The sequence below is a fragment of the Suillus clintonianus genome (genome assembly GCF_016758775.1).
Source record: "Suillus clintonianus strain FC179 chromosome Unknown DEU56scaffold_20, whole genome shotgun sequence".
Classification (NCBI taxonomy): Eukaryota; Fungi; Basidiomycota; class Agaricomycetes; order Boletales; family Suillaceae; genus Suillus; species Suillus clintonianus.
Window position 1 is genome coordinate 495,560 of NW_024539244.1, and position 14,754 is coordinate 510,313.

At 48.8% G+C, this 14,754-nt stretch overlaps 4 protein-coding genes across 4 annotated transcripts; 2 read left to right on the forward strand and 2 right to left on the reverse strand.

Annotated features, from left to right (window-relative positions):
* Positions 1-7: 7 nt before the first annotated feature.
* DEU56DRAFT_791294 (FAD binding domain-containing protein) lies at positions 8-3,070 on the forward strand. Its single transcript, XM_041352650.1, has 16 exons — positions 8-368; positions 419-482; positions 535-588; positions 644-679; positions 741-794; positions 845-994; positions 1,047-1,128; positions 1,185-1,241; positions 1,299-1,513; positions 1,565-1,637; positions 1,695-1,781; positions 1,833-1,874; positions 1,927-1,982; positions 2,034-2,161; positions 2,213-2,629; positions 2,677-3,070. Exons 1-16 carry the CDS (start codon positions 256-258, stop codon positions 2,879-2,881), a joined length of 1,833 nt encoding a protein of 610 aa, XP_041210738.1. The 5' UTR covers positions 8-255; the 3' UTR covers positions 2,882-3,070.
* A 386-nt stretch (positions 3,071-3,456) lies between these two features.
* DEU56DRAFT_791296 (FAD binding domain-containing protein) lies at positions 3,457-6,357 on the forward strand. Its single transcript, XM_041352651.1, has 15 exons — positions 3,457-3,761; positions 3,821-3,884; positions 3,940-3,993; positions 4,062-4,097; positions 4,152-4,355; positions 4,413-4,485; positions 4,540-4,596; positions 4,662-4,876; positions 4,932-5,004; positions 5,054-5,140; positions 5,190-5,231; positions 5,285-5,340; positions 5,391-5,518; positions 5,571-5,987; positions 6,043-6,357. The coding sequence occupies exons 1-15, from the start codon at positions 3,655-3,657 to the stop codon at positions 6,248-6,250; spliced, it is 1,821 nt and encodes a 606-aa protein (XP_041210739.1). The 5' UTR covers positions 3,457-3,654; the 3' UTR covers positions 6,251-6,357.
* Positions 6,358-7,468: 1,111 nt separating this feature from the next.
* Positions 7,469-10,340, reverse strand: DEU56DRAFT_884196 (Afadin and alpha-actinin-binding-domain-containing protein). Its single transcript, XM_041356153.1, has 6 exons — positions 10,047-10,340; positions 9,831-9,976; positions 9,357-9,780; positions 9,083-9,308; positions 8,783-9,024; positions 7,469-8,732 (listed from the first exon to the last, which is right to left on the reverse strand). The coding sequence occupies exons 1-6, from the start codon at positions 10,290-10,292 to the stop codon at positions 7,593-7,595; spliced, it is 2,424 nt and encodes an 807-aa protein (XP_041210740.1). The 5' UTR covers positions 10,293-10,340; the 3' UTR covers positions 7,469-7,592.
* A 992-nt stretch (positions 10,341-11,332) lies between these two features.
* Positions 11,333-14,657, reverse strand: DEU56DRAFT_910703 (uncharacterized protein; the record flags this gene model as incomplete). Its single annotated transcript, XM_041357212.1, has 12 exons — positions 11,333-11,377; positions 11,427-11,509; positions 11,565-11,878; positions 11,927-12,060; positions 12,116-12,400; positions 12,449-12,609; positions 12,646-13,165; positions 13,216-13,336; positions 13,390-13,503; positions 13,553-14,065; positions 14,128-14,201; positions 14,253-14,657. The coding sequence occupies 12 exons, from the start codon at positions 14,655-14,657 to the stop codon at positions 11,333-11,335; spliced, it is 2,769 nt and encodes a 922-aa protein (XP_041210741.1).
* Between the last annotated feature and the right edge of the window lie 97 nt (positions 14,658-14,754).

The window sequence follows — 14,754 nt, forward strand, 5'->3', positions numbered from 1 at the left end:
TGCCCCCGTCGTACTTGGCGCTCATTGTATCCATCCTTGCTCGGATCTATTTGTTATCGTACCATTTATAAGAATACGGGTAACAAGTGTGCCCAGATCTCACAGCCGTGACAGCACTCGCGAACAGGTGCGAAGCGAATAATTATATGCCTCTCTTCGGGCGGGTCTCTCGTTAGCAGAACAGCATTGTATATATAAGCCTTCATTCCAAACCAGTTTGTACCGTAACATTATCTTTCCTATTTCCCTATCACCATGGTCAAGGAAAGTCGAGTTGATGTCCTCATCATTGGCGCGGGTCCATCTGGGCTCATGTGTGCCAATGCATTAGCTGGCGCTGGAGTGGATTTCAGAATCATAGACAATAGGTCCGTTGTTTGGAGTCCTGAGTGGAGATCGACAACTCACATCGTTACAGGCCGATCGGTGTGCCCGCTGGGCAAGCAGATGGCATACAGCCTAGGACGATCGAAGTTCTTCAAGTACGTCCCAACACTTTCACTGGAGCTTAGAAGTGATATTCAATCCCTATAGAGTTATGGTTTGGCAGAGCCTTTGCTGAGGGACGGTGCCCAGATGCATCTTTGTGTACGTTTCAGAGACTTCTAGTTGATTCAAAACATGAGTAGTAACATCTGTGCAGGCCTTTTACAACCCTGGTCCTAATGGCGGTATCGAAGTATGTTAATTAACATGCTGTGTCGCAGCACTGTTGCTACGTGTTTAAACAATATCCGCAGCGTACTGGTCGGGCTGCCGACGTGACAGCGCCAACGGCCCGTTATCCCTTCAAGGTATATTTCATCACTTGGCTCATACATGTCTGATTAATATTGCGGTGTAGATCACGATCGCACAAGCGACAATTGAAGAGCTGTTCATCGACTCCTTGAAGTCCCAGGGAGTAACAGTCGACCGTCCGATTGTACCCTCTTCCCTAGAAGTTTCCCAAGATGCCGAGGAACTTCTCGACCCAACATCGTACCCTGTAAAGGTGCTCAATATTTTAATCCCAACCAAGCCCTACTTTTGACACGTTGGTCCAGGTGGTCTTGGACCACATACTTCCTTCAGGCACTACTACAGAACAGGAAATCGTTCATGCGAAATTCGTTCTCGGTGCAGATGGTGAGACATGCAGCACCTCAAATGCTCTTGTGCAACTGATAGCGCCCATTTCTCAGGCGCGCACTCGTGGGTCCGGAAAACTTTGGGATTTTCGATGGATGGGGAGCAAACAGGTAAATCTTCGGCGCTAGTTCATCATAAAGTATTCTAATATATGGTGCTTCTTTTAGATTACATTTGGGGTGTGATTGACTTCATTCCAGACACCGACTTCCCGGACATTCGCAACCGTACCGCAATCCACTCCAGTAACGGTTCATGTATGATTATACCGCGCGAAGGAGACAAAGTCCGGTTCTACCTGCAGATGTCGGATAAGGACGTCATGGATCCTGAGACAGGGCGAATCGACAAAAACAAGGTGACCGCTGAGAATCTCATCGACGTATGTACCAACTTCATCGCATCAAAGGACTACTAATACATTCCCAAACAGGTTGCACGCAAAACATTTTACCCATATACAGTCAATGAACCAAAGGAAGTCGATTGGTGTTCAATTTACATCAGTAAGGGCATTACACTACTATCACTGGGATTATGAAGTTCAACGGTTGTCATTCCAGTTGGTCAACGTGTAGCCTCCAGGTTCTCTAAGAATGAGCGCGTCTTCATCGCTGGTGACGCTTGTCACACGCACTCTCCGAAAGCAGGTGAGCAAATGAAATGGTTCAGGAAGAGATAGGAGTCTGATTGCATTGCAGGGCAGGGTATGAATGCAAGCATGAACGACACCCACAACCTTGGTACGGCTTTTCCTCTTTCAGGCAGGGTGGAATTCTCAGTCTCTGAAAATAGCGTGGAAGCTAGCACAAGTCCTTCGGGGCAGGGCAGATATTTCCCTTTTGAAGACTGTATGTCCGCGCATTACTTGTTCAAGTTTCCAAGGACTTATCGTATCTCAGTACGAGCTTGAGCGCCAGAAATATGCCCAAGATCTCATTGATTTCGATCGGGAGTTCTCTGCTCTATTTTCTGGCAAACCGAGGACATCAGAAAACGAGGAGGGTGTCACTCATGAAGAATTCTTGAGGTCGAGTTGTTTCAATACGTTGTATAACGGTGTCTGAATTACGCTTCTCAGGGCTTTCCAGGCTTCTGGCGGCTTCAGCAGTGGTATCGGTGTCCACTACATGCCTTCAGCGATTGTCGATGCTACTCATCAAAGCTCCGCGCCAGAGATCATCATTGGCCAGCGGATGCTGCCGCAAGTGTTTGTTCGTGCAGCAGACGCTCGTCCAGTTGAGATTCAAGACATGCTTCCCGCGGACACGCGCTTCAAGCTTCTTCTTTTCGTTGGTCTTCTGACACCGGAGAAGCTCGTGAATGTCCGAAGGCTTGCTGAGGAGTTACAACTCCCCACAAGTTTCCTGCAGAGATACGATTACGCTGCCCAGGGCAAGGCACAGTCTATGTTTGACATCATTTCAATAACCGCGGGTCGCAAGGATGATGTGAACTTCCTTGACCTTCCGCCGATCTTCAGGACACACTGGTCTAAGTGAGTCATTGTACTTTCGACTGTCCCACGATGCTGAGTCCACGCAGGGTCTTGATTGATGATACGGATGTGACGGGCCGTTTGGGTGGGGGCGCATATCCTAGATTCGGAATTGATGAGAAGGAAATAACGCTGGTAGTTGTTCGGCCTGACGGTTATGTTGGTATGATCGCGCCATCCACGGCACTAGGGAGCATGGATAAGTACTTCGGGTCATTCCTGATAGGAAAAACGTTGAGCCTGGGGGAATAGTGGCTTGCCGTACCATATCACGTTCCTTCTGACATATCTTTGTAGCATATTGCCGATATCCATATCCCTGGGGTTGATGATGTATTCCTCCAATGTTCAATCAACGACTGAAGATAGTTTGATCACACTACTATGGCTTGAACATTGTAGAACCAAAAAGCACTCATGTATATACCTTGCCAGAGCGAAGCCGGCGGTGCGAAGCTACTTATGTCACACTGTTGTTGTCCAGTCAAGCGTAATGAAATCTGGGGTAATTAAGTGGACGAAGTCCCTTGTCCGTCGGAAAAATTAGAGTGGTCTAAATCATTAGTAATTTTTAAGTGCATGCCATGGCTTTCCTGCAACGGATTCAATTGGTGTGGAAAGCGCACATTCTGAGCAGTGTTTCGCTGCCGCTTCTAGTCCATCTTGTGTGGAGAATAAATATCCTCCAGAATCATTTAGAATTGAGCAGCTCTAAGACTCGGAGCTTGAGCGTGCTACATCGTTATTTGCAACTCCGGGCCAAATTTGCAACACCGGGGCAAAGATAGTACTTACCACTTACGGATTGCTGTACAGTGGTATTACAGATTGCAATGAATGGTTACGAACGTGAAGCCTAGTATGTAGTCTAACGGCAAAGGTTGCCAATTCGGTTGGAAACGTAGGTCGGATCCGAGTCCGAGTCGGGCGACGTGCATCTCGGTCCACTTTGAAACGCGCCCTTATAAATCTGTCTGCACTGAAACGCGTCCCTCTCCGAGCTCTGCTTACCATCAGACTAAAGTATGGAAAGTCATGTTGATGTGCTTATCGTGGGTGCTGGACCAGCAGGGGTGATGTGCGCTAATGCACTTGCTGCCGCTGGGGTTCATGTCAAAATTGTAGACCAAAGGTCAGAGATCTCAATATGATGCCTTCTTTGTACTGATGCCAATATCAATATTCATGCAGACCATTAAAAGTATCAACAGGACAAGCGGACGGCATTCAACCGAGGACGATTGAAGTTCTTCAGGTCAGTGGACCATGGTTCTGTACTTGTCGCGACTCACTCGTCTACCGTACCACAGAGCTACGGCCTCGCGGAGCGCTTGCTCAAGGAAGGTTGCCAAATGCACATGTGTGTACGTCACACCCGCGCTAAAGCGCGCAGTACTTGTTGCAGCTCATTGCTAATGACGATCTGAATTAGGCATTCTATAACCCTGATGATGGCGGTGTTCTCGCAGTAAGAGCTTCGTCCATTACAATACACACCACCCTTAATTTGTTCTTGCACTAGCGTACGGGACGCGCGCCTGACATCACTGCTCCGACAGCTCGCTATCCTTTTGAGGTCCTGCTCAACCAAGGAGCTGTCGAGCAAATTTTTGTCGATTCCATGGCCAGTCACGGTCTCACAGTCGATCGCCCCATCGTACCTGCTTCGATTGAACTGTCCGACGATTCAGAGCAACTTGAAGATCCGTTTAGTTATCCAGTGAAGGTAAGAAGATTGCGTAGGAAAATGTTACAAATGATGATATTCATTTGCTTTTTATAGGTCACTTTAGATCATCTAGATACCCCTGGAAAACAAGAGATAGTGCACGCTCGTTATGTCGTAGGTTGTGATGGTAAGGCATGATTTTACATGATTTTATCTCCGTGAGATCAACGAATGAGTGCAGGAGCCCATTCATGGGTACGAAAGACTCTGAACATCACTATGGATGGGGAGCAGACAGGTTAGTTATGCACATCGACCACGTTAGGAATGGCTGATGCCCACATGTTTTACTCTCCGAACTAGATTATATCTGGGGTGTTGTTGATATCGTAGCCGACACGGATTTCCCGGACGTCCGTAACCGAAGTGCCATCCACTCCACGAATGGATCGTGCATGATCATACCGCGCGAAGGGGACAAAGTACGTTTCTACATCCAGCTGTCTGACAGCGATGTTTTGGATCCGGTTTCTGGGCGGGTGGATAAAAACAGGATGAGCCCAGAGAAATTATTGGATGTATGTGCTTGAATAATAATGTGGGCAGTATAAACTGATTAACGTGCCCGGCTAGGTTGCTAGGAAGATATTGCATCCCTACAAAGTTGATGAACCAAAGAAGTATGATTGGTGGACGATTTACATCAGTAAGGCGTACAGTATTCAGTGCGGTAATAATTATGCTCACCTTAATAGTCGGACAACGCGTGGCGTCAAGATTTTCTGTCAACGAACGAATTTTCATTGCGGGAGATGCATGTCATACACATTCTCCCAAGGCTGGTGGGTTTCTGGCAACAATGACTTTGACGTTTCGCTGACCTTACTTCAGGACAGGGCATGAATGCCAGTATGAACGATACGCACAACCTCGGTAACAGAAATAGATATTCTAGATAGTTGTATTTACTGACTGGTAGTGTGCAGCATGGAAACTCGCACAGGTTTTAAGGGGCCGAGCAGATATTTCCTTATTGAAAACGGTAAGTCTCCCGTGCGCATGATTACATTTTTTGAGGCTCATTCCTTTTAGTATGAACTCGAGCGTAGAAAATACGCACAAGATCTGATCGACTTCGATCGCGAGTTCTCCACCTTGTTTTCAGGAAAGCCAAGGACGGTCGATAACGACGATGGTGTGTCGCATGAACAATTCCTGAGGTTTGTCACTCGGAAATCCTGTCATGGGGCTATTTCGGCTGACTGCCAACAGAGCTTTCCAGGCTGGTGGTGGATTTACGAGTGGCATCGGTGTCCATTATATGCCCTCCGCTATCACGAATGCAACGCACCAACAATGTGCACCTCACCTTATCATCGGCGAACGTATGCCCCCCCAAGTATTCGTCCGCGCGGCAGATGCGCGTCCCTACGACATCCAGGACATGATCCCGTCTGATACGCGGTTCAAACTTCTGTTTTTCGTCGGCCACTTAACAGAGGATCGTGTCAGAGAACTGAAATTCCTCTCAGAGGGATTGTCAGACCCCTCAAGTTTCCTGCAGAAGTACGGTTATCCCTCGCAGGGGGTAGCTCAAAGCATGTTCGACATCATCACTATCATGTCTGGTGACAAGGGAGAGATTGAATATACTCGTGTACCTGCGTTGCTTAGGCCCCACTGGTCCAAGTATGTCCTACCAGGATTTATCCTGCGTTTTGTGTCGCTAATCCACTTTTTACAGAGTTTTGCTGGATGATACTGATGTCTCGGGAAAACTAGGCGGTGGAGCATACAAGAGGTTCGGCATTGACCCAAGGGGTATAACATTGGTCGTCATCCGCCCTGACGGGTATGTTGGCATGATTGCACCTGCAAGTGCGTTGGACGACGTCGACAACTACTTCGCGGCTTTTACAATTCCTCAAGAGGGCGCTGTTGAGGAGGCCTAGCGCTCCGCGAAGCTAGACCTGGTGAAGTACCATCTTGGACTCCTACGAACAGCATGTACATTTAACTGTGATTAATGATCAATAACATTGTAGAATTACGATCCCAATCTTGAATGGTGGCGGTCCCTGGTTTTGCTGCTCCTATTGCTCGCTTGACTTTACTACATAGGCTGGTGAGCCTCAGTGAGGGCTGTGTAGTCGGGGAGATTGAGGCTACTACATAAGTATACTCCGTGAATCCACGGCAGTGTGACTGGTGAAGTTTTAACGATCTATATCTGTACCTGGTATTGACCACGACTGACATATCTTTCTAGTCGGGCAAACATGTTGCATCGAAATACTCTTTTAAAAATCGAGTATCCGCGTGGCGGCCGCACCCGGCCAGGGCCTGAAAACAGGTCAGTATCGGCACCGTGATCATCGCATGTAGAATGTCTATCATGGTGTTCCCTCTTAGGAGGTATGACACTATGAATGATCATCAGCCAGCCTCGTTCTATTTTTCTCACCATCCTCTTTGATGCAATACAGCACTTGATCGTTCCTCCACACGATAGTCGGACGTCAATGTGAGTTCAAGGTAAGAAGTATGCGGCAGGTGTCTGATGAACTTTGATTTCTGATAAGCAAGTTCCTGCTTTGCTCTCTGGAAAGCCGAGGACAAGTACTCGGGGACGAAGATGAGCATCCCACGAGGTAAATATGTTCGCCCTGTTAGGACATTCTAGTAGTTTTGACTCCTCATCTCTCCAGAGCATCCAGACTTTTCAACAATCACATCGAGTGGAATGATATCCAGAAAATAGGCTGGTTCATACAGACGTCCGTCGGCGGTGGGTCTGCTGACCGCGCACAGAGCACATGAAAAAGTTCACGCTCTTGCCCAGGAATCGGTATAATTCTCATCTGCGTTTGGTTGCCGCGGATGCCCTGCGAGGACACTATGATCTTCCTCGGTATGCCACTGACGTTCAGATCCCAGCCGTCCCTCAAGATAAGTTTTTTAGAGGCCTCGAGCTATACCAGGTTCTACTCTATCAATGGGCGGAATGTTGGCATCAATCCGCAGGAGATAGCACTTTGTGATCATCCAGCCCGCCTGTTGGAATTAATTCAATGGCGGCCCCTTGGCAGAGAAGCACTTCGCTTCTTTCATCATTCCTCACTGTAAGACATTCATTTGACTCTGGTAGTGAGCGCCTATCTTCAATACTTCCTGTTTTGAAACATTGTTATTGCATACATTATTACATAGGGGCAAATGGATGTTTACAATGAAAACCGTAGGGGTATCATAATGATGCAGCAGGAGAAAATAATGGACGTGGGGGCATGCCTCTCATCCTCTCCATCCAGGCAAAGGAGCGGCTTCGGCACTTCCAATCAATACCCTCCTTGCACCACCCTTTCCGGTAGGTAGTTTCAGTGCAGGCTTGCTAGCAGCTAAGCTACTGATTTTCAGCTTTGGTTGAGGAGGAGGCAATGAAGGAGATGGTTTTCGAGGGACCTTGTCGCGGTTTTCTTTCTCTGGCTTTAGTTTTCCAGGTATGACAAACTCCGCTTGGGTCTTTCCCTTCTCCTTCGTCGAAAAGCGCTTCGATTCAGGGGGTGGCGCTTTCTTGAAGGGATGTAGAGAAACAACATTTGGCTCGGTCTTCTTCTCTCTCAGGGGGCTGTCGTCTGATTCTGATTCACTTGACAATGTGTTCGTTATAGCAACGGACGGCGGAACAGCAGACGTCGGAGAATCTTCGCTCGCTTCTGATACTCCGTCGAGGCTGTCAGGAGAGTTCGCAAGCATGAGAATGCGAGAGAGTGGACTCGGTTTGGCAGGCGAGTAAGCATGTGACATGTGTGGTGCAAGAGGCTTTGCAAGTGGGAATGGACGGCGTGTGTTCACAACAGGAGCAGGAGGTGTTTTAGGTGATGGGAGGACAATTTTCGGTATTGCGGCCCGTGCCGGAGCAGGGGGTGACGTGGAATTTGACGAGGAAGCATCAGAGCTCGAAGTGGAAGTTGATTCGGTGTCAATGGATGAATACAATTTTCCTCCTGACGGTGCTTGATGCGTGGTTATCACTGGAGGAAGGAATGCCTCTACAGGGGGCAAGGACGTCCGGGGTGAACGAGGAGGGAGCACGAACGCTGAGGGTAAAATAGACTGCGCCAAGGTCGACTTTTTGCCTAATGCCCCGAAGGCAGCCGGTGAGATAGCGATAGGAATCACTTCCGTTTCGTAAGCAGGTTCCACTTTGCTTGGTGGTGGGATCGAGAATGACGAGGAGCGCCGGGACACTCGGGTCTTTCTGCTTGCCACCTTGCCGACGACCTTGGGCTTCATAGGCGACTTTCGAGGTGACTTGATCTTATGAGACTGAGGTACAGGTTGGGAAGTTAGGGCAGGTGTTGGTGAGAGATCGGAGAGCATCTGCTCGACATGCCACGAACGCTTCTCCTCAAGGAACTGGACACGCTCAGTCTGAGTGCGGTCATCAGTACATGCGTTGGACGCAGGTATTGGATTTTTACCTCCAGAGCGGCTTTCTCCTTGCCAAGTCTAACAGCAGCGTTGGTAAACTTTCTCCGCTCCTCATCAAGTTCGGTCTTCATTCGCTCAAGGCGCTCAGCGGCAAGGTCTCGTTCTGGTTGTGTCATGAGCTCGACGCTTACGTCCCTTGGATCGGGTTCTGTAGGTGAATCTTGGGATGCAATCTGCATTAATAGGACCTGAGTCTCTGCAACATGCCTCTCATGGAGCTTCTTGGCTTCATCTGTTCCGGATGCTTGTTAGCTATACACAAGGGAACCCGATGGCGTCCAGAGGCTCACCAAGTTCTGAGCGCAAGTCATCGATGATGCCTTGTAATCGTTGATTTTCCAAAGCATCTGAGGCCTTGGTGCAGTCTGGTACCGGTGGTGCGGCAGCTCGCTGTGATAGGCGCTCTGAAATGTCATCGAGGACACCGTGCGCTGAGGAGAAGAGAGTAGAAAGCCTGTCACTGGCAGCGTTGGGAGGCGTTATAGGGAACAATACGCTGTGCGTTATTATTGCAGGCTACGGACAGGTTAGCAGGGCGGTTTGCGCTTGAAACCGGAGCCACACCTCTTCATCACAAGGTGAAAATAAGTATCGCAGTTCATGCAGCACCGACTGCAGTCGGTTCGCGACATTCACAACAAGCCGCTGTAACGTCAAAGTTTCATCAGCTAGTGAAGCGCGAGCAGTTTCAGCTTGCTCAAGAGCGATCTCAAGGTATCCCTTTCCCTTGCCGAGGGTTTCAGACCCGCTCACCACGTCGGCATTGCCACATCGAAAAGTCAATCCTGAGGACGAAGTCGATAGCTTCGTCTGCATGTCGGAAAGCTTTGACCATTTTTCTATGATGCGCTCGACGTCTTTCTCTTTCTTTTTTATTTCCGTTGAATGAGTCGCCCGAAGAGCGATCAACGAGGAGCGCGTCCGCTGAAGCTCAGCTGAAGTTTGCTTATGGGCTGATTCCGAAGCTGCCAAGGTTTTGGAGGCCGTTCTGCCACACAATTTAGATTAAACGTTTGACGGAACCAACCAAATGCTTACACAAGTCGTGACTTGTAAACGTTTGTTTCGCGCTCTGCATTGGCTGCCTTTTCAGTGGCTGAACGATGCATCCCCATGAGCCGCTCGTGGTCATAGGAGAGAGTCCGTAGACTGGTCGATAGATCTTCAGCGCGAGACATATCATTCTAATATTTCAAAGAAAGTCTTGGATGAGACTGGTGTCACTTGTGCTATCACACGACTGCATTAACGCACCACTCTTTGGCTTATCATCGCAAGCAGACACCTTGCCAGCTGATCGGAATCGGAGTTTGAGAGTCCTTCAAAGGAGAGCCCGGGTGAATGGGTGAATCCATGTGCTACAAGTTGAGAGTTAATGTACTGCAGACTGGATGTTGACGCGATGGAATCGGAGGATGTTGCTTCTGAGCATGGTGATCCAAAGTCAGAGATAGATACATCGAGAGCCCAATGCACCAGCTTTCGTGGTGTGTCGGCCATTGTCGGTCGGAAATCGTGGTGCTGGACTGTTTGTTGTGGTTGTCGCCGCCGCCGCTGTTGAACTATTTCTGACGCGACGCGGTCACGTGCATTCAAATGTTAACGCGTGACAAAATAAAATCTGTGACGATGTCACAAATTCGAATCTTAATCGCTCCCCATGCATTAGCCAGACGGGTTCACCAGTCAGACGTGGCTCAGCATCAGGTTTGCTTATTCTCGCACTGGGGATTGGATTTTAATGCAGAGCCATGGAGTTCCATCATATATTACCCGTATTGCCCATGCAAAAAATGCGACTTTCAAAGTGTCATTACCTTGACATTTTCTGCGTGTCTCCTCGCGCATCCTATTCTCCTCGGCTCTCTAGGCTCGCACGTCCCTTACACCCAGTCTTTCCCATGGGGACTTACATGCAATTTTGATAGATGCCAACACTAACCCATCTTCTCGCTACGGGAGGATAACAGGCGGCCGGACTGACTTCTGATAGTCAGTCACAAGAATGACAGCTCTTGATGCAGATTTTTCTCTTGAATGTGATGTACATTCTGCTCCCATCCCCACCACTAACCCAGCCCTCACTCGCTGATCAAGTCGAGGATCAGCATTATGGCAGATCGTTAATCTCCCGTATGCAGACCGATAGAAGGAAGACAGTCATCCTTTGACCCTTTGGCATATGCTTTTGAATTTGCTCCTTAGCAATATGTCGACTTGTCTGTTTATCGTTTTCAATACACAATGGTATGGCCGTCCTCCCACGATGTGTTTCTCGTCTTGGATTGATCGTCACCAGGCCTCTATGTACACTATGGTGTCCACCGTGACTGGCCGGTAACGAATCAATGTAGTCCATCGCGACTGCGAGAAAAGATGTCATTATCGATGTGAGCATACATGTAGACTACGAAAATTCCATCGAAACAAACAAACTGTAAGGAGTGACAGGCGAGCTACAGGGGATGACAGCAAGTATAGCGATGTAAGTTTGATTTGACCCGAGAAGATAAACATCCAAATAAGCATCCTTAAATAATCTATGATTTGATTCTCTTGTAGTACAACACGTATGCTGGGCGTCCCTAAGGAAATCGTCAGGATCAAATCTTACCGGTAAATCAAAAAGCTTACCACTATGTCCTTGGCATCAGTCGGCGTGACCCGACTGTCGTCACAATAAACCCATCCTCCACGAGAAGCGATGTAAGCGGTATCTGGACAACCGAGTTATTCACAAAAGGGCAGCATAGCAACAACGGTAAAGCTCACAATGACCGTTGCTTAAATTTCCAAAATGATTCGTCACGCCATATAGATCGTATCTATATGGTGGTGTCTGCACTCGCGGATCATCAGTGCCAATACCATTTGCTGAACCGTTATGCATCCCAGGGGGTGGCGCTGAAGGCATGTAATTCGTCAAATCCAGACCCTTTAGAGGAAAGTCGACGACGGTCTCAATCTTGTCTGTGAATACCCCTTTATGCGAGAAGCGCTTCAGGTGGATGAGCAGGATTGGTGGAAGGCGTGACAACGAAAGCTGTTTGGTGGCGTTGCGCAGAGTTTTGCAATGCGGACAGTGCCTAGTAATATAATGAGAACAATGTCACAAAAAACGAGCAGCACCATACCAAGCCTCCGATCCCGAGAGCACTTCTTCTTTGACAAAGGCGTCTAGGCATGACTGCAAAGATATCTTGGACGGGCCTCTTACGGAAGGCATGGGAAGCGAAAGATACATAAAGGAATTATACGTCGTCGATGTCTGCATGAAGTTAGTGTCACGTGTTTAAGAACGTCCAATATAAATCCGAACACACCTTACGACACGTCAAGCACACCAACCGATTCTTGAATTGTCCTTGAAAGAAATCTACAATAAGTGAATCGTTCCGCATTCGGTATATCTCCCATTCCTGTGTACTGGCAATCGACTGAGGAAGTCGCTCCAGTTCGGCCTCACGTTCAGGCGTGGTTCCATTGGATGGCTTTTGAAGGACACGGTTAAGGTCCTCATGGAGGCCATCAAGCAAGAAGGTGAGGAATTCTTGCGAGTCATGCTGGTCAGATCCCGAGAACTGAGGAGCATGCGTGCATATTGATTTCTTGCCAACGAAGTCAGAGTTGTGCACCAACGAAAACACCAAACTTACCCTGAACGCAGCGGGGATCAGATGCGGAAGCTCAGAATGCGACATTTCGTAGAGAATCTTTGCAAACGCTGATGCGAGAAGCCCCCTCGTTCCCATGGGGTTGATTGCATTGACAGCCTGCTTCCACCGGCCTTCTAAATCAGAGTCATCTCCCGTAAGCCCTACATTTGGGTGTGGATATCAACATTCATACACACCAGTGAAGAATCTTGCAAATGGCACCGTGGCACTGAGACACTGAATTGTAGCATTCATGTAACATGTATTTCCCATATTCTTGAGGCCAACCGTGACGATTTGCATGTCGGACCAATATGTCACAGGATAAGTAGACGGTATTGTGGGCGGTTTGGGAGGCTCCTTAAATGTGTTAACGGAATATGACTGCGAGTGAGAATGCTGCCGCTGGAACGATGGAGGGGGAGGGCGAATAACGTGAGAATGAGGGAGATCGGGGTAGTCGATGGGGAGGCGGGCGCTAAACGACGCACTACCAGAACCTTGTTCGACGTAGTCGCTTCGCCTCCGGACAAGGGGAGAGTGGTTGATGCTCGCTTGCGGAGGAATCGCTGGGGGCTGAGATATTAAGGACGTACCCCCTGACCTAGAAGCAGAGGAATAACTTGTGGTTGAGAAGGAGGGGTATTGTATAGGTGTGAATGTCGCCGCAGGACCGTTTGTAAGTGAATGGGGTATAACGGGAGGTGTGCGGGGTGTCTGTGGGACAATGAGCAACGTGTAATCAAATCAGGGCAAATGCCACGTACACTATCAGGACGACTATGGCTGTATGATATGGATGACGGGATGTGCGTAAGAATGTTCGCGCGGCTTATGGAAGCGGGAGTGTCACTGAATGTTTCTGAATCGTGGGATTTGAGCAGTAGCCTAGTACTGGAACATCAATATACTGGACGCAGGGTGGAAAAACTTATACTTACCCTGGGGAATCGTTCCACAGTTCCGGAAACCGGCGCTCAGGTGATGTAGGTGCGCCAGATAGCGCGCCATTTATTGGAGGTGTCCATAAGTGTGAAGTTGATTCGAATGTTGACCTAGTACCGGGACATCAATACTGGATACAGGCTGGAAGAATGCGCTTACCCTGTGGTATCGATCGGCAATTCCGGAAACCGGCGCTCAGGTGATGAAGGTAGGCCAGAAAGAGCGTCATTTATTGCAGGTTTCCAGAGACGTGATGATGATTCGAATGTTGATGCACCTCCCAAATCCTTCTCTGCACTTGGTATATCTACTTTGGCTGTAGCGGCCCCACCAAGACCGAACGCAACATGATCAAGGCCCGTCTCCTCTGACGAATCAGTAGACGTCGGGGACGGTGGCCCAAATGACGACGGCGGGACGACTGCGTATGGTGAATGTGTTGTAGAGTTTGATGCGGAAGATGCAGTGCTGAGAGCAGCGGTAGCGGATAACGAAGGCGACGGTCGATTGGGGCGGGCTGAATCCGGGATGTAAAGGGGAGGAGTGGTCCCAAGGGGAACTTCCCGTGAATAACGTTTCGTCGTGGAATCAACAAGTCCGTTTTGACCAAGCATCTTCAAGCGATCTGCGAGCGATGTTATATTGGGTAATTCTCCCTGATGAGGTGACACACTATGAAGAAAGAAAGAAGAGTAAATAAATACGAAGGTCAATCTTTTGTGCGCAGTACTCACGCAGTGGTCGATCTCTCAAGATCACCCAGCTCCTTCTCGAGGCTCTTGATACGGTTCAGAGAAGCCGCGTATTCCTGTGGATGATATTATTTGATGGCATTCGGCACTAAAGACTTAGTGCGAACCTGGTAGAACTGTAGGAACTCATGGTGAATTGGGTTCCCCTTAGTCCTGTCGGCGGCGTAGTCGGAGTGGTTCATATAAGTCGTAATCAGGCTAGCTGCTATGTAAAGGGCATGCAGAGCTGCCTTTGGGTCACGAGCGACATCCCTCGAGTGAGCTAAGTGTAACTGGGAACGAGCAGACCCAAGGAGTGTTTTGGCACTAAAACCCTTACTACGTTCCGCAACGCTTTTAGCACGCTCCTTGATCTCCAAGACAGATCCTAAAGATGAGGCGCCATTGTGCATAGTCGGAGAATCTACTGGAGGATCGATAGGTTGTCGATGCAGGTAAGCTCCGCTGTGAGTCTCTGGACCGAATCCTGCGAGACTAGGTGATGGTAGGGGAAGAACAACGACACCAGGCATTCAAGAAATGAAAATAGTAGCCTCGAGTAGCCCCGAGTAGAATCAGCGATTCAGTGCGTGGCAGATACTGAGCCGCCCGGTGACGGAGCGAAATACT